Source organism: Gadus chalcogrammus, chromosome 17 (genome assembly GCF_026213295.1).
Source record: "Gadus chalcogrammus isolate NIFS_2021 chromosome 17, NIFS_Gcha_1.0, whole genome shotgun sequence".
Classification (NCBI taxonomy): Eukaryota; Metazoa; Chordata; class Actinopteri; order Gadiformes; family Gadidae; genus Gadus; species Gadus chalcogrammus.
The window spans coordinates 7,004,162-7,024,213 of record NC_079428.1 but is presented as its reverse complement, the minus strand read 5'-3'; the positions used below and the strand labels follow the sequence as shown (position 1 = coordinate 7,024,213).

Sequence of the window (20,052 nt, the reverse complement as noted above, 5' to 3'; positions counted from 1 at the left end):
CTAGAGGCATTTTGCTTTGGTTTCATTGCCAGTGTGAGTGTTGGCGGTTCTATGACTATATGGTACCGAGCGATAGCGCCGTGATGGCCACTGGTAAAACGTCCAGAAGACCATGCCAAACATGTGTTCAGTGTGTCTGACAGTGTGGACGCCACTGCCACCTCTAGTCTGGAGAAGCAACCGTGACGATCTGTCCCAAAGCAAGACGCCTCAGCCTGACTGCTCCTGACGAGCTGGCTGTCGCTGTGTGTGGTCGACAACGCCGTCTGTGTGTGATTGTGTGAATGAACCTTTGTAAGTCGCTTTGGATAAAAGCATCAGCAAAATCCCCCAAATGTAAATTCAGAGACTCGAACGTTAAGCTACGAACGCGGCATCACAGGTCGTGCTTTGCTTAAGTGGTGAAACATCCCAAATAGAAAACAACACCCAAGACAGCCCTTTGCAGTGGAGAACTCTTGAGTGTTTCGCAATACACTATGGTTTATAATCTTGCAGACTCACTCGCAGGAATACTAATTTGCGCTCAAACTCGACGCAAAGGTCAGTTAAGGTCTGTTGGGCCAAACGTCCCTGTGTCGAAAGACAGATCTTTTTTCTATTTGATTCACTTCGACACACTTTAGGACAAGAAAGAGTGCATCGTGAGGACAGTTTGATACTGACCAGCGTGGCGGGTAACAGACTGTTCGACGCACACGCTCTCACACACAGTCTCTCACACACACACATGCTCTCACACAAACACACACGCTCTCACACACAGTCTCTCACACACACACATGCTCTCACACAAACACACACGCTCTCACACACACAAATTCGCACACACACAAACACAGAATGGCACACAAACAAACACACAGACTTACAGACATAAACCCACATATACACTGACAGACACAAACACATATATGCGCACAAAGGAACACGCAAATTTGTACATATCTTTCATTTTTAACAAATTGCACCCATGCGGATTTTCTCCTTCTCCCTCTCTCCCCCTCCCTCTCCCTCTCCCTCTCCCTCTCCCTCTCCCTCTCCCTCTCCCTCTCTCTCTCTCTCTCCTCTCCTCTCTCTCTCTCTCTCTCTCTCTCTCTCTCTCTCTCTCTCTCTCTCTCTCTCTCTCTCTCTCTCATATCAGAGGAGTTTGAGGTGGGTAATGAATATCCCATGGTGATTGTTTGATACATGGCTTCACACTTACATAGATCCAATCTGCAGAGCGAGGGAGAGAGAGAGAGAAAGAGAGGTTACATAAAGTTACATAAAGAAAGAGACAGAGCAAGAGAGAGAGAGAGTTGCAGAGAGGCAAGGGAAGGGAGTAAGTGATCCCTGAAGCGGTGAGAGTGCAAACTCAAAGCAAGCAGGACAAGTTTCAAAAGAATATGAAGGGGTAAATAAAAGTATTGATTAGGAGATAAATCATGTCTGGTGAAAGGGAGTGGGTAAGTAAGGGCCTTCTGAGGGGCCGGGGGTTGGATACACAGTAAGGGGAATGATAGTTTGTGTGACGGTGTGTGTGTGTGTGTGTGTGTGTGTGTTAGGGATGTGTCGGTCGCGACTGATTCGTTACAACGAACGAATCCCGAACGTGAACGACAAGAACTGGTTCCCCAAAACAAGAAGAACTGGTTCTTTGATTCTTTTTTTTTAACATCAACCAAACATATGGTCACGTAAATAAAATATACAAACGAACAGAGCTCCGTCTCCCCGCGACTTATATTGATTGAGTCTACAACTTCCTCAAAGATTCAGCCAATGAGAGGTAGCAATGGTGTTGGAATGGCACCTGGGTAAACCAATGACAAGGCGGTACCGTCGAATATGCGCGCTTTCTCTCTCTGACGTATCTTGGGTCATACCATTCGACTCGTATATCCCCCTACATTTTTTCGAAAATAGACTTGACCTCCATCTGTTTATTGGATAAACGCATTTCCCAATCCCAGGAGTCTTTGCTCCATTCTACGTCAATTTAAGAACAAACAAAGAAATTAAACTGCAGTTCTTATTTTTTATTTATGACCATGCAAGTTCTGTAATGCCTGAACAATGAAGAATTAAATGTAAAGTAAAATACAATTATAAATGTAAAACCATGAATGAAATATAGAGAGTAAGCAAGTGGTATAAATATTGGTGGGACGTTCGACATACTATATAGCAGGCATCTCCAAACGGCGGACTGCGGTCTTGACGGCCCTATCCGGACCCACGACCAATTCAAAAAAAGAAATAATTATACATTTTTATTTATTTATTTATTTATTTTTTAAGATGTAATCTGACTTAACGAACGAATCAAAACGAACGAATCAAATAAACGAATCGTTATAGTGAACTGAACTGAAAGAACTAGTTCCCGGAAAAGAATCATTTTGCCCATCCCTAGTGTGTGTGTGTGTGTGTGTGTGTGTGTGTGTGTGTGTGTGTGTGTGTGTGTGTGTGTGTGTGAGACTGTGTGTGTGAGACTGTGTGTGTGTGTGTGTGTGTGTGTGTGTGTGACTGTGTGTGTGTGTGTGTGACTGTGTGTGTGACTGTGTGTGGGTGTGTGAGACTGTGTGTGTGTGTGACTGTGTGTGTGTGTGACTGTGTGTGTGTGTGTGTGTGTGTGTGTGTGTGTGTGTGTGTGTGTGTGTGTGTGTGTGTGTGTGTGTGTGTGTGTGTGTGTCTGATTTTTTTTGTGTGTGTGTGTGTGTGTGAATATGTGTTTGCTTGTGTGTATGTATGTGTAGGAAAAGGCAACATTTTGTCCAATCATTGCAAGGTACCGCCAATCCTACCTTCAAATGTAGTTGTCCTGCCCCCGCTTCGCTGAGTGTGTGGCGCGGTCTAGCCCGGTACATCAGCTCGGCAGATAGCAACAGTTTTCCCTCATAAAGAATGAAGCAGCTGGTTTCCTTTCCAAACTTTACTCAGGAAGCACTGTAAAACTGGACAGATGCAAAATACATCTTTCAGTATCTCATACAGACGTTCAAGAACAATATTCATATATTGTCAGTTTAAAACGTTTCATAACAAACAAATATCACATTCTTTAGCTTAGGGCTAACGTCTATGGGAAATTACATTAAGATGCTAGCGATTAGCATAAAGGATCAAAATATACATTCTGAACGAACTTAATTCCATGTCAAGATAACTGTATGACATGGACTTGCAGGCAAACGTGTTTTCTGGCCAACCAATATAAAAGAGAAAAATACGACGATGCATGCTTCACCATGCATCGTCGAACTACGGCAAGACTGCTACTACAAAAACATTGCGTTAAAAGTTGACCACTAAAGGCCTCCCTTTCACCAAATAAACATCAGAACAGCACAGTAATATTGGTTTATTGCCTTCATAAACCCAATAAAGGTGTATGTTTAACGTAAATGTAAAACCATAAAAATACCTGAAGAGAAAGTCATTTCAAAACTAATATTCAGTTCCAAATCCACACTCGAACCAATAAACTAAACTCTAACTGATAAATGACTGTGAACACTATGAACCCCCCCCCCCCCCCCCAGCAAATTGCCCTAATTGGAGGACGCTGAAAAGACAGAATATAAAACAAACAAGAAAAAGGCTAACTAGGGAATGCTAGCCTAATGTACTCCGGGTCAAATAAGCGTTCTTATTGGTGACACCCAGGCTGCAATGAGCACAGCGGGTAGGGGAACTAACTACACTGCCAGAGCAATACATACAGCTTAGAGATTCACACAGTGCAGGTTCCAACAGGAACAGAGAAGAGAAGTAATGTTATTATAAACTCGGCAAACCGGTTAAGGTAAAAAGAAAACGGATCAGAAACAACACAGTGGTGCATCAATGTACTACGTTCTGCTTCAATTTTAATATGCCTGCATTACTACTATTCAGTCGGCTATGCCCTCTCTCCCCCCCACGCTCCTGTATTCCTGTCCAGTGTTGCCCGATCGGATTGGCAATTTCCAGCCAAACTACAGTCTAAAAACCACCCAATCAGCCAAAAATCCTTCCAAAACGTATAAGGCCAGTAAACGGATCAACCACATGCAATTTTGCAAGGGCAAATACACAAAGACACACCTAAATGCAACCTAATTATTAACTATGACGTTATTTGGTAGACAAGGAACATCTTTCATATATCTCTCACACACATGCATGTACACCTCATAAGGTCAATGTACAGAGCACAATGACAGCAGCAATGTGTCTTACCTCAATGAAATTACACAACACACCAAATAGGCTTGTAAAAGACCAATGGGTAAGAACAATAAACCCCTGATGCAACCTAATTTATGTAATAGCTATAACGTTAGGTTGTACACAAGGTACTTCACGCTATCTCAAACTCACACACACAGAAAGACACACACACACACACACACACACATAGTCTCACTCACACACACAAACACACACACACACACACCGTGTGCGTGGACACAGCCACAGAAAATGTATGTTAGGTAAATGAGCTGAAATGAAATAATCCTCAAAATAGTCATGCAGAAAATGATCAGAAGAAGATGATGATGGATAACATCAACTTGAAATCATCTTTCAAGAACTTAAAGAACATAAACCAGAGAACTATGTCCAGTCAACACCAGCTTGACAATTACGTAGATTAACCAATTCTCCCCAACAACTAGCAGGGAGGTATAAGTGAAAGTATTTTGGCCTCGCCCCTAATTACCATCGGACAGGTGCTCATCTCCCACCCCTTAATACAAACGTTATTGGGTCAAATCGAAACGTCAACCTCACGTCTATTGGTATTGATTGATGTTTGTAAAAATAATCTCAATGATCCCCCCAGTGTCTTTCAAAACCAGCCCATATTGTATATACCCGCCCAATAATAATTGTTCCAGCCAATGAACCAAAACATACTTCCCGAACACAAATAATTCTTTTAATATTTGTATAAAATACATATTCTGGAAATCCCACTATTTGCGCTTTGCCGGATGCCGTATTGGCTCCATCTCTCATACACACACATGGAAGGGTTGTTTAAGACCTGAATGATGGCTTCACTCACACAAACCCCCACGTCAGTGTTAGCTCATTCAAAGGTGACCAATGACCATACGTGTTACATTTAAAAACTTAATCCACACCCATACATCTGTTTGAACTAGACCTGTACGGATTGAGAGCATGGGGTTGGCTTGAGCAGGGCTAACATAACCAGTTACGAATTGCTAAAATATGTTTAAAGTTGTGTTCACTGTTCACTCTTGTGAACAGTGTTCACTCTTTTTACCGACATACCGCGGTCTGATTCGAGCTCGGCAACTATAAGGATTACATTGCCTACGTTATTGAGCAATGGATTACAACAAACTACCACGAGACAATGAAGCCATGGCGACTTTTGTTATTCATCCCTGTCTTTATTTAGTCAATTGATAATTTTAACTTCATAGAAAAGTAAACAGAAATTCAAAGTCAATAGACGAATACATAGCCCAAACAAATGTTAAGTATGAGTCAAACAACGAGTTCTGGAAGAGAGCGAGAGGTGTAGATTTCTTCCCCCCGATCACTGTGATGTATGTAAATGACAGGCCAAGGATAAAATAAAGGTGGCATTTGAGTCAGAAGCAATTTTTCACCTACACAAGCGCACACATGAATGTTCTGTGCTCACACACATACATACACGCACGCACACACACGCTCACACACATTGTTTTCCTTCTGTTAACTTGCAGAGAGAGTTTGCATCGAGGTCCCATCAATCCTTTGAAGGCCACCGCTGACACACAAAGCGAACACACACACACACACACACACACACAGAAACACACATACACACACACACACACACACACACACACACACACACACAGAAACACACATACACACACACACAGTGTTTGAGTGAAAGGACAGAGTAAATTTCAAAACCAGCTGCCTGTTTGGTTAAGCCTTCCCTCCCACCAGGGGAGGTTCACCTGAACCCCTGCGTCTCCCTGAACCCCTACATCTCCCTGTGGCCCCGTGTGTGTTGGAAGGTTCTGGGTTAGTAAGGATACTTAAACCACAAAAATGTCTCCAATGTTCAAAATGTATAAAGCCCAGTGCACACATTTGCCAATGACCGCATTCCACATTGCATGCTGAATTACGCTCACTGTGTGTGAACGTGCACATCTGCGGTGGCCTCGTGCACTAACCTCTCCCCCCCCCCCCCCCCCCCCTCTCCCCAGAGCCCCAGCTGAAGGGCGTGGTCACGCGGCTATACTGCCGCCACGGCTTCTACCTGCAGATGCTTCCCGATGGCACCATGGAAGGCACAAAGGACGAAGGCAGCTCCTTCTGTAAGGCACGCAAACGCACATGCATGGTCCGACTGACATGCACGCAAACTCACACAGACACACACACACAAACATGCACACATGCCTGATCAGACACACACACACACATGGTCAGACACATGTGCACGCACACGCACACACACACACACACACTGACACAAACATGCACACATGATCATCAGACACACACACACACACACACCCATGCATGGTCAGACACACACGCACGCACACACACACACACACACGCCCGTTAAGACACACACACACACACACACACTTATGCAGGAGCACGCAGACACACTCACTCACATACACATGCTGATGTTGCTTTGAACTTGAGCACTTTACCCACACAGAGTACTACGCGTACAGCCGTACACACAGCTTCACAGAGGGTGTGTGTGTCTCAGAGCTGGAGGTTTTTTGTGGTCGGCCATGGAGGTTTCTTTTTGCATACATAAACAAACTGTGTTTATTCATTACTTTCCTCAAAAGCTTTTTCATCCGATTTTATTCTGTAGTTGTACAAGCCAGCACACTTGTTTTCAAGGTCTGTCTGATGCCCAAAGACACACAAACACACACACAAACTCGAAACCGTATAAAATAGACTTAGCTTCCAGAGTGGTTGGCGTTATTGCACGCTTTGCAAGAGACAGACAGACAGACAGACAGACAGACAGACAGACAGACAGACAGACAGACAGACAGACAGACAGACAGACAGACAGACAGACAGACAGAGGGGGATAGATAGATAGATAGATAGATAGATAGATAGATAGATAGATAGATAGATAGATAGATAGATAGATAGATAGATAGATAGATAGATAGATAGATAGATAGATAGATAGATAGATAGATAGATAGATAGATAGATAGATAGATAGATAGTGACGGACGGACGGACAGATGGATTGCAGACAGAACGTGACAGGGAGAGAGAGTAAATCACACACACACATACTCTTTGCTGACATGCTTGTGTACAACCGTCCTGTTTGCTGTGTTGTGGTATTCTTTTTATGTATCATAATCATTTAGTCTCACGGTGCCACTGGTGAGCGATGCTCTCCACAGTTCTGTGTTTGCCAATGTCATCCGCTGATCATCCGCTTAGTCACCATCTGCCCACTCCTGCCCGACTGTCTGTCTGTCTGCCGTCTGCTGTCCACTGACTGACTGTCTGTCTGTCTGGCTGTCCCTCTCCCTGTTTGACCCGTGAATCATCCCCAAGTGTCCCCGCCACAGCCGTCCGTCTATCCGTCAACATCCTGTCGCTTTCTCTGACCCATCGGCCTGTCTGTCCGTCTCCATCCTGTCGCTCTCTCTGATCCATCCGTCTGTCCTTCCACATGCCGTCGCTCCCTCTGACCCATCTTATCCGTCTGTCCGTCCCTCCGTCCGTCTGTCTGACCTGTCCGTCTGCCATCATTACGCCGTGCCTCAGTGACTCCACAGCTGCCTGCCTCGTCATGGCCGCGCTGCGGTCGGACACAGTGTGTTATGTAACGGACCGCAGGGAACCCCACCAGGCAGGGTAGAGAGCCGGACTATGTTAGGATACATAGGATACATGCTAACTACAACATACTAAATATGTAGGTCATGTATGTGAACTGGACATTAGCAAACTACGGAAACAGGTTATATTGGACCCGAGGATGCCAAGACAGATTTGGACTGGGATAGAGAGGCTGCTGGACATGGATGTTCGGCAGGCCAGGGGAATGATGATGAAGAGAACACAGTTCCTGGGACTGCTGGACCACAGGTTCAAGCAGGAGCCCCCAAAGGCCACTAACGCGCCTAGTGGGAGAATATGATGATGATGATGATGATGAGGATCATTCTTCTTCTGCATACGAGGAGCACGCGCTGGTCCTAAGTAGTTATTAACTACTGTCCTGTCGTTTAAAGCAGCACCCTCCCTCCCATCCTTCTCACCTTTGTAGGCGCAGCTGTTTTTTTTTGGGTGCCATAGAGATTTCTTAGTGTTTCTCTTCTGGCCGCGAAAAATATGTACTCCGACAATTGATATGAATGTCCTTAGTTAATGTGCACATGCTGATGTACGTATCAGATTATCAAGGCAAATTGTTTTTTGTTGAGCCCTCGACAAAGCATCTGAATCACAGGTGTGATCCTCGTTATTGTTATTGTTAAGTGTTTCTTTGCCCTGAAAACGCGAATGGCATAGATTAGGACGTATGGGAAAATAGCATTACCGTGTTTACCCGTGTGTCTCTGTGTGTGTGTGTGCGTGCGTGTGTGCATGTGTGCGTGTGTGTGTGTGCGTGTGTGCGTGCATGTGTCTGTGCGTGTGTGTGTGTGTGTGTGTGCACTTTCCTTACATCTGTGCTGTAACTGTGGCCGTCCCTGTGACTGCGTTGAATGGGGTTTTCAGAGAAAGAGAGAGGGTGGGAAAGATACCGAGCACAAGAATGAGAGCGAGAGAAAGAGCAAGTGGGGAAGAGAGAGACTCTCAGTTAAGTTGTGGAGAAGTCATGAATCTTGTACTTTCCTAGCTAGATTATGTATTCATTGCGGTGTTGGCGGGATGTGGTGGTGAGAGTGATTGACATCATTGTATTGGAGTATCAATCATCAGGATGTTGAATAGGGTCAGTGTGTGTGTGTGTGTGTGTGTGTGTGTGTGTCTGTGTGTCTGTGTGTGTGTGTGTGTGTGTGTGTGTGTGTATTTGGCTGAAAGGCCTATCCTCTGTAGTGTGAGAATGCAAGCTTTCTACCAAGGCGGATCCAGTCAGCCCAAGATCCCCTGCTATCGACACACACCGCGATATCTACCGTCCAACTTATCCTCAGCAATCTCAGAGATGCAAGCCTGCCCCTTCATGCCCATTTTCTTTGACACACACACACATTCATGCACATGCACAGACACACGCACACACACACACACACACACACACACACACACACACACACACACACACACACACACACACACACACACAGACACACACACACATCTCCACCTTCCAAGCTAATTTTCAAAACAGTTGTGTACAGGACGCTGAAACATAACAGGAACATCAACTCAACAACATCAACATCAAATCAATGTTGTTCCTGTTTCCATGTTGGCTGAACGAACCGAGCAGGTGTGTTGCGAGCTTTGAGCGTGCCGCCCAGGGAGAGAGGGAGAGGGCACCCTGACCTCCCCTGACCTCCAGCAGGGGGCGGTCTCGGTGGGTTTCTGTGGGAATGCAGTAATTATGCGCCTCACTGCGGCGGCGTATGCTAAGGAGGCCACAGAAAGGTCTAGATCAGCAGCCAATGGGATTAATAATGGAGCACAAAGCGGCGGTTTGGATTCCTAGCACCGTACTTGTTGACCGGCTGTGTGAATGACTGACTGCTTCCTGTCGTGCTGACTCACTGCCTGGGGCAGCCTGACTCACATATATCTACTGGTATAGGAGGCAGTACAGGTGTGTGTGTGTGTGTGTGTGTGTGTGTGTGTGTGTGTGTGTGTGTGTGTGTGTGTGTGTGTGTGTGTGTGTGTGTGTGTGTGTGTGTGTGTGTGTGTGTGTGTGTGTGTGTGTGTAACTGTACGACTAGGCTGTAAACGCAAACACACACACACACACTTGCATTACGCAGGGAAATAAGCCACGTCTACCACAATAGTCAGACAGTTGGTCTACTGACAGTGGTGCACACAAACACACACACACACACACACACACACACACACACACACACACACACACACACACACACACACACACACACACACACACACACACAGTTGCCGGGGGAAAAATGATTTGAAAGTGCAAGTTGACTGCTCAATAGCCATCCAGCCCGCATAAATCCATCCATCTAACAATTCATCTGGACCATCCTACTCCCTTCACACCCATCCCCTGCCTCTCCTGTCTCTGCTCCTCCCTCCTTCCCCTCTAATTGATCCATTCGGTAGAGAGGCCTTGGAGGATGGATGGGGAGGAGGTTCATTTGGCTGAGGGTCCCCAGCGCTTTGCCAGGTGTTTTACAGCTCCACTACCGCACTAATTGTTCACTTCAACAGAGACGTCCTGTCGTATCAGAGCAGCCCTCCGACCTGCATCCACCCAGCTCTTGTATCCTGCACACCAGCTGTTCTAGGCGCTCGGCTTCGGCCACGCACGGTGCTGAGGGGGGCGGCATTAGATCGGGAGGTTGAGCGGGTTGACTGGTAACCGGAAGGTTGCTAGTTCGATCCCCGGCTCCTCCTAGCTAAGTGTCGAGTTGTCTGACTGACTGCTTCAGTTGAGCTGGCTGTCGCCCTGTTGAAACACTACCGTCGGTGTGCGATTGTGTGAAGGAATCGTTGTAAGTCGCTTTGGATAAAAGCATCAGCAAAATCCCTTAAATGTTTCCTCACCGGACACCAACTAATCATCCGCACCCGTGCTAAGGTCGTCATGCCTAATTATTCCCTCTGCTCCCGTCACTCCCTGCTGTATCGTCACAAAAGGTTTGTTGCAAACGAGTTATTCTGTTTTTACAAACGCATCGCTGCCTGCTACCCTCTTCTTCCGCATCGCGGCAAGAGGGGGGAGGATCCCGCAGGTAAAGGTGTATGAAAGTGATGATCAGTGAAGCGTCCTTGCATCATGGAGGGAGGTGGGGAGAGGTGGAGAAACAAATGGGACGCCCGAATACGTGATGAGACGGGAGAGGGGACGCAGTTGTGTGTGCGCATGTGTGTGCGTGTGTTGGAGGGAGAAGCAGCTGGCATTGGGTTGACGGCCCCCTCCATCAGCGCACTATCTCCCCCCCCCCCCCCGCTGGTGGGAGGTCAGGGGGAGCTGGTAGGCTGGCCAACACCCCCCCCCATGCCCCCCCGTCCAGCGGCTTACGTAACTCGGCTGGGAGCGATGTGAAGCGGATATCATCTGGAGGACAAGAAGGAGAAACGGGAGACAGAATGTGTATGTTTGATTTTCGTGAGTTGAATGTGCACAACGTCGGAGGAAAGAGATGGGGAACGGGTGCTATGTGTACCGTTGAGCGCTCTGCCGTTGTGTGTGCATGTGGGCCACTTTGATACATAGATAGATATAGATACATTTATCAGCATGACGATCTTGAGTTTATACCAGAACATGCAGAAGTGACAATTGCGCTTAAGCATGTGTGATTGGGATGTTATTGTATGCTTGTGTTGTGTGTGTGTGTGTGTCTCCTGCCATTGACATCCAGATACCAGAGTGGGAAACAGGTTTAATGAAAGAGGTTACATTTCTCTCTCTCTCTCTCTCTCTCTCTCTCTCTCTCTCTCTCTCTCTCTCTCTCTCTCTCTCCTCTCTCTCTCTCTCTCTCTCTCTCTCTCTCTCTCTCTCTCTCTCTCTCTCTCTCTCTCTCTCTCTCTCTCTCTCTCTCTCTCTCTCTCTCTCTCTCTCTCTCTCTCTCTCTCTCTCTCTCTAGTGTAATGTGGTACACTAAAACGTTCAACACTTGAGAACAGAACCGTTGAAAAGTTAATCAAAAGTAATGTATTACTGTCTGGCTCCGCTGGTAGAGCGAGGCATTCACACGGCCAGGCTGAGGGGTTCCATCCCTCCAGTACACCCATGCTAAGGAATTCATTCTGTCAAAGCATCCTAACACGATATCATAAATCAACTCCAGTTTTTTGTAAGTCGACAGACAAAGGCTTTTCAGACCAGAGGATTGCGGAGAGATGAAGGGAGCAAGAAGAAATGGGTGTAGGGGGAGAGATGTTTTGTTTTTTTCTCTCTTCTCTCCCTGTTGTTTTCAAGCTGTTTGTCCCCAGAAAACGCTGATGGTTTGAGGAACGATCTGCCGCTGGGATAATCAACTATAGACTAAACCAGTCACAAAGACTGAAATTAATGGCGGTGATTCAAGTTATTTCTGCTCGACGCTGTTCTTGTAAAATACACATCACATCCCTCTACTTTGAGGAAAATCTTGCTGAACAGAGTAGTTATTATAGTCTATTCTGGGTCACTACTGGCATACCAGTGATAAACCAATGCTGTACGAAGCACTACCTCACTAGAAACAAGTGCACTTTGCTAGGTGGACCTGTAGTTCAAGTCATGGAGTCCAGTTATGAACCAGATATACTGTATGTAAACACTCTCCATATTGATACTACCAAAATGAGATATACCTATACCTTTGTGCTCGAATTAACAATTCAAACTCTTCTGTTTAGTCAACACCGTGGTGGTACGAGCTCCCAGCCGGCGTCAGGACCGCAGAGTCGCTCAGCCTCCACAAGAGACACAAGACTCACCTGTTCGGTGTTCACCTGGACTGTGCATAGCCTCCCTCGTTGCCCCAAATCACCCCCTCCTCCTTAATCCTAGGACACCCCTCTTACGGACTTATTGTATGTTTGGACGTCCTGGCACTTAATGTACGCACTTAAAAATAGTGCTTATAGCATTTTATCCTCGCTATTTTTGTTGTATACAAGGAATGGGTTATCCTAGCAATTATAGATACTTCTTGCCACTTGGTTCAATTAACATCCTTACCGTACAGCGATAAATTGTTGTTTCTCTTTCTACTGATGAAAAAAACGGACACACAAACACATACACACAGACACACAAACACACACACACTATAATAGTGACGGATTTCATGATTATTTTCCTTGATTCAGTTCGCGTCGGTCAGTTCGCCAAGAAGAATCGTTCAGAATCGTTTCACCGTTCAGTCGCGTTCCCGGTAGTGGGAGTCGAGTCTGGGAGAACGAACGATAGATACGTACGAGAGAGAACTGAACCGTGGCATCAGGTCGGTTCGTTCTTGTTAAAGAGTCGTTCCTTCGAAATGATTTGTTCGCAAACGACCCATCACTAACACACACACACACACACACACACACACACACACACACACACACACACACACACACACACACACACACACACACACACACACACACACACACACACACACACACACACACACTTTACTTAGCACTAGTTAATGTCACACTGGGCCACCGACGGCCCAGAAAGTTCACATTTGGCACTGAGCTGCATGGCTGCATGGCATCACCCCCCCACCCCCTGCACGTTGACACATGGCGTTTCGCCTGCTCTGCCTAGACCAGAAGAAATGGGTCAAATGGAAGTGAATTATTAGACATCCAACACGGAAGGATTTTAGTATGTTAGTTTTAGTAATTTTTTTTCCCGAGGGGGTGCATTATTTCCCCCTGTAACCTCATCTACTTTCTAGAGCAGCCAAACACAAATTAACCACTTTTTTTAGATCCCCCCCCCCCCACCCCCAAGGTGTTCTATTAAGCATGCGCCGCACTATAACTAAAACAGGACGCTACATTTAGAGGCAAATCCCCTCCTTGTGGCACACACACACAAGTGTGCGACATTGCTGCACTGCAGTAGTCAAACAAACACACACACACACACACAGCAGCGCGACAGCATATGTCTAAATCCTCATCGTCCTCCAATCCTCACATTGACTCATGGCGTTGATCCTCATCAACAACCTCAGGAAACTTTTTTTCTTGCAGTTCTCTCTCATTATCTTTCTCATCTGCCACCTTCGTCTCTCTCGCTCTTTTCCATTCTCTCTCACTCTTTCTCTCTCCCTCGCTCTCCTCCCCCTGGCTTCTTTAGTCTCACGATCACAAGACGTTTTTTTATTCATCCTGCAGTCCTCCTCTGACGAGAGAGAGAGAGAGAGAGAGAGAGAGAGAGAGAGAGAGAGAGAGAGAGAGAGAGAGAGAGAGAGAGAATATTGTATGTGAGATGAGGAGGCGGTGGAAAGATGAAGTAAAATACAAGTAAGGGGGAGGGACAGAGTGCGGGAGAGGAGGCGTGGGAGAGAGATGAAGAGGAGGAGGCAGAATTGAAGTGAAAGCACAAGGGGGTTTTCTTTTCATGTCTTTCGTTTTTTTTCTTTTTTTCTTTCCTTCTTATAAGTTTCCCCCTCTTATAAAGTGGTCTCCTATCACATCGTAACCCTCCACAGTTTGATCAAGAGACAACAAACGCAGCCCCAACCGCAACCAACGAGACAGAGACAGAGCCCAGCTTAGTGACACATTCTCTTCTCCCCCAGCACAGACGAGAGTCAAACAAAACCAGGGAGAGAGAGGGAAAGGGAGACAGGGAGGAGGTGGGGGGGTAGAGGGTTATAGAAACACAACAGAAAGTAGACGTGTTAAGATTTAGTAGAAGGGCCTACAAAATGGACTGAGAATATAATGTGTGTGATTGTGTGTGTGTGTGCGTTTGTTTGTTTGATTGTGTTTGTGTCTGATTGTGTGTGTGTGTGTGTGTCTGATTGTGTGTGTGTGTGTGTGTGTGTGTGTGTGTCTGATTGTGTGTGCGTGTGTGTGTGTGTGTGTGTGTGTGTGTGTGTGTGTGTGTTGGCACAAGGTTAGCCGAATTGATATTTTCTGCGAGTACATATGTGCTATAAAACGCTGCACAAAAGGGACAGACACCATAAAAAAGGGGTGGAACGAAGAGATAGAAAGAGAGGAAGAGAGCTCTATTTGTCTTCCAAGCCCTATGGTCTTCGGTGACACCTTGTTCATTTGCCAAAGCGACTGGTTGAGATTCAAAGATCGATCGTGCAAACAGAAGCCAGCCCTGGAAGATGGGAAAGGAAGGGTAGGAGGCGACAGAACGAGGGAGATGGAGGAGGGAAAAGAGGGAGAAAGAGGGATATGTAAGGAGACAGTTGTTTTTCAATCTGCATCGAGCCAATTTTGCATGCCAACATTTGGATGCATGCCAACATTTTTGATTGTCAAAACTGGCTGAAACAGGCCAGTGTTGCCATGAGTCAACAAATTGGACGTATCGCAACAATACTTTTTCTTTATTTATATTATTTTAACTTCTGCCTCCGATTCGGCCTATTACAGACGTTCTTTTTTGCATGTATTAACTGCATTTACGTCTGTAAAAAGGTTATATGTCACTGAAGTACGGCACATCATCTGACGTCCAATAGCCAAAGCAATAGCTGAAGAAACGGGCGTGGTTCCCTCATGGCGTCTGTGTCTGCTCCCCTTCAGACCCTCCTCTGTTCAGAAAACGTATCACCATGAATCACTTTCTCTCTTTCTGCTGTCACGGTGGTCCCAGTTGTTGTGGATTTCTTTATGTTGTGTTGGCGTTGATTTGGTTTGTCAACATCCACCCCTCTCCAAACCCCCTACCGCCGCTGATGAATCGTGCTCTATCCATTACTTCGGCAGGATTTCACAATCCAATCGATCTTGGCACCAACCGAAGCTCATGCCTCCATAGATCTTGGAAACCCGATCCTGACGCATCGTTCCTTTGGACATTCTCCCTGGAGAATTCACTCGCTTCTGTCTTCTCGTTTAAATTCGTTTTTTTTACCGGCCTGCGCTGAAGTTAACTTAGTCTGTTCCATTGAGTACAAAAGTACCTTTGATACTGTATTCTGCATATGTTTGGTAAAATATAATATTTAACTGAAGAAGAGGCTGAATGAAATGTGATTGGTTCATTCATGGCCTCCTTGTCTCCTTCCCTTTTCTCCCCCTTTGTGTCCGCAGTGCAGTTCAACTTGATTCCTGTGGGCCTGCGCATCGTGGCCATCCAGAGCACCAAGACAGGACTCTACATGGCCATGAACAGCGAGGGCTACCTCTACACCTCGGTACGCCTCTCATCCTGCGTGTGTGTGTGTGTGTTCTCGTTTACAATTCTCCGTCCTCAAACTGTTATTGTGGAAGTCACAAAGGCCTGGGTTACACTCGTCGTTCACGTTTGTGATCCGATGAGTCCGATAGGAACACAGGTCTGACGTAAGAACTCGACACTTGAAGGCCAACTCTGTGGCCGCATCTATGTTGTAGGATTACAGTTTCCCGCACAAATACTTGCATTTATACAGCATTGCCAATGGCCACCCTAAGCGCTTTACACTACTGCCTAACAGTATTACATACAATACTATACTCAGCTAGGAGGAGCCGGGGATCGCAATCCGATCATGTTGCTCACCCGCTCACCTGTGGCCAGGTGTTTCACCGCCTTGGATTCCGATGGGAGTCAGACACAAACTAGGACCCCCCCCGACCTGACAGTTAAGGAGTCGCGCTGTGATCACGTGATGAAGGTTGCATTGAATCGACGAGTGCATCCCAGGCCCAGACACCAACTGTGCTGCTTCATGTTACTTTGTCGTGTGTGTGTGTGTGTGTGTGTGTGTGTGTGTGTGTGTGTGTGTGTGTGTGTGTGTGTGTGTGTGTGTGTGTGTGTGTGTGTGTGTGTGTGTGTGTGGACATCAATGTGAGTGCTTACAGGGTTTCAGCAGCTGTGTTTTTGTGCCACACACACACACACACACACACACACACACACACACATACACACACGCAAAAAAACACACACAAAGGGGTGCTGATGTAATCTGTGCTCTGTACCTGCAGTCTGGGAGAACGTGTGGATAAAAAATACTTCCTTTTTGTATCATGACAGAAAAGACATTTTCAACGTAGAGGCTGCTTGGGCAAAGTTTAAGCGAGAGAAACACCTAAGTGGTACTATCCTCGCCTCCGCCAGTTTTTACTTTCTCCTGTGTACACTAGAGCTGTAGCGACGCGTCGATGTCAATTCGTCAACGTCAAATTTCTCCGTAGACGATTTTCGACGGAGAAATGGACGAAAGTCACAATAAAGGAAAATGTCCGCGCATGAAATCATCAAAGGTATGGGAATACTTCAAGTTAAGTCCTAAACGGAAAGGTATTGTGATTTGCACTCTTTGCCAAATGGAGTTGGCATATCACAAGAGCACGACAGCAATGTTGGAGCATCTCAAACGAGAAAGTATCTCGTGCGCATGAGAAAGTATCTCGTGCGCATGAGAATGTATCTCGTGCGCACGAGAAAGTATCTCATGAGCACGGGGAAATATCGTGCGCATATCACTGGCAGTGTGTGCGTGTGTGTGTGTGTGTGTGTCGTCAGCAAGTAGGTGGACGAGCGAGGAGAGCGAGCGATAGCGTGCGTGTCAGTCTAGTGAAGTCATGAACGAGTCCGGTTGTGTGTAAGAATAAAGTACCCAGCCTGTCAAGAATCGGTGGCCACTTCATTCCATCATATTCCGACCTATAAGCAGACTCACTGTCGGTCAAAGTGAAGGGTCATGCCCCCGAGAGAGCATCGGCCCTGGAGGGAACGTATCACCTGTGCTCCTCGGTCTGGGAGCCGACAGCAGGAAAGATGTAACTAACCATCTCGTAGTTGGAGGCGGAGCGCAAGAGAGTATACGCACACATTTTTTTCATGTCCCTTTACGGGTTCCGTATTAAATAAAGTATATTATTACGATTTTTTTGGTATTTATTTGAGATACATTATGGTTTTTATTAATCGAGCAACAGAAAAATAGATAATCGTCCAATTAGTCATTAGATTAGTCGACTAATCGATAAAATAATCGCCCGATTAATCGTTTAATAAATAATCGTTTACCCCCAGCCTTAGTGTACACGCACACACACACACACACTCCCTCCCCCAAACACACACACACACACACACACGTACACACACGACAACACACACACACACAGATAAACATATAAACAAACACACACTTGTGTAACACTCACTTTTGAGGACGTGGTGACTTTTGAAGCTTGGCTGCTGGCGTGCATTGTGCTCTGACGCCTCTCTGCCCGCCACCTGACCTGACCTGGCCCACACCTAGCCAACAAATGTCCTTCTTCCTGCAGCCCTAAACGATGATGACTAAAGGTACGCTGAGAAAGGGTGTGTGTGGATTTCAGAAATGCACGCACGTGCACATACTCGCAAACATCCACCAACACACATGCATGCACTCTCTCACACAAATATATACACGCACACATACACACACACAAAGGTAGCTTTAGAGGTGATTCTCGGCACAGGCATTTTTCGAACATAAGAAAGGTGACCCATTTTCACAGCGGGAAAGCTCCCCAGAGAGAGAGAGAGAGAGAGAGAGAGTGTGAGAGAGAGAGAGAGAGAGAGAGAGAGAGAAAACTTTGTATTGAGAGTGAAATGGGGCTGAGAAAATCCCTCTGAGATGGGCGAGAGGCAAGGGGAACCTAGGACTGCCTGCCCTGCTATTGTTCCTCGTGAAATTGAGTTCAGAGAGAGAGGTGGTTGCTCTGATGGAACAGGTAGCCGACGGTGCCCTGCGGTGGCGGAGCTGGGCACTAAACAGACGGGGGACGGAGAACCGTGTAGGCTTTCTAACGTCTAACACAAGAGAGAGGTAGACTTCATTAAAGTGCAAGTCACTGTCTGGGTACTGAATTAGTAGCCTGAAGCCCAATGACAATATTGTGTAGCTTTGTGGCTATGAGCTATTTAACACAATGCACAAGAATGGCTTGGATATTTCAAAAGGGTTGTTGAGTTGTAAGAAGCTGTTCAATGTCAAAAATACATTCTCAAACACTGTGAAGATTTAATAATAATAATAATAATAATAATAATAATAATAAATGAAATTTATATTTTATATAGCGCTTAATATGGTACTCTAAGACGGAATCTAAGATTTGGCTCAGATTCCGTAAAACAACATGGTCAACACAGAGTGCCGAATCCCGCACCGATTTTAAATAATCCTCTATTCGCCACGTCCTGCTCTGACACCACCTGCCGTGGTCGGTCTTACAATGCTCTTATAACCCTTAAAGATCCCGCCATATCATGTTTTTTTAGGGTTAATAATTGCATTTGGGGGTACTACTATAATAGGGTTACATGCCTGTATATAGCTAGCTTAGCAGACGTAAAAAACATGTATGCATATGCATACGTCATATAACAGTCTAAAGCAAAAGGCATGATATCACCCCTTTAACGATATGACGATGGCTTTTTTCATCCTCTGTATCCCTGTCAGCTAAAATTAACTCAAAGCCCAAAAGCCGTATCTTCTGTTTCTTCCATATAAGGTATTTCGTTCAAAGCCAGTTCCCCCATTACCCCAACGGCTAAGGCTGCACAATATATCGAATTTTTATCGCAATGACGATATTGGCCTCCCGTGACACGTAGTGTTCTCGCGATATTTTCGCGATATTTTTTTTAAATAATGCATCCGCAAAAAAATTAAAACCAAAACAGAAACGAGCCCCGCCCATGCCGTATACGCTCTACCTCCGCTGCAAAGCAAACCAAGCGCTCCCGGTACACCTGTCTGCGACTGCGTGAGTCCATCCTGCGAAGCCTGAAAAAGGGGGGAGGGGCGAGGCCTGGCGGCAATTTGCCGCAGAGCACAGTGTATGGCTCCTACCACTAGGGGGTGCTAGAAATTCGAATGATTTTTTTTTTCAAATGAATAATCGTGGTAAATAATCGTGATATCAATATTGATCAAAATAATCGTGATAATCATTTTGGCAATAATCGTGCAGCCCTACCAACGGCCCCCCCTAATCAACTGACCGGTGTCTCACCCTTGGCTCAGATCAAAAGCGGCTGATGTCCTCTTAAGTTCCCGGAATCCGACCCCCACTGTAGCAGGAGTCTTGTAGCAGGAGTCAAATCAGATCAAACTTTATTTATATAGCGCCTTTCGTGCTAAATTGCAATACAAGCGTTAGTATGAAATATTCGGGCGCTAATCCATTGAGTGATTTGAACACCAACTTTAAAAACCTGTTCTAGAACTCACGGGCACCCAATGAAGGGACTTTAGG

At 45.9% G+C, this 20,052-nt stretch overlaps 1 protein-coding gene across 1 annotated transcript in view; it reads left to right on the top strand.

Moving 5' to 3' along the window:
* LOC130370450 (fibroblast growth factor 11-like) overlaps window positions 1-20,052 on the top strand; it is a 68,920-nt gene that overhangs the window by 30,243 nt on the left and 18,625 nt on the right. Inside the window, exons 2-3 of the mRNA XM_056576204.1 lie at window positions 6,213-6,323; window positions 15,895-15,998. Of these exons, the coding sequence (XP_056432179.1) occupies window positions 6,213-6,323; window positions 15,895-15,998 (215 nt within the window). The remainder of the gene's footprint in view (window positions 1-6,212; window positions 6,324-15,894; window positions 15,999-20,052) is intronic.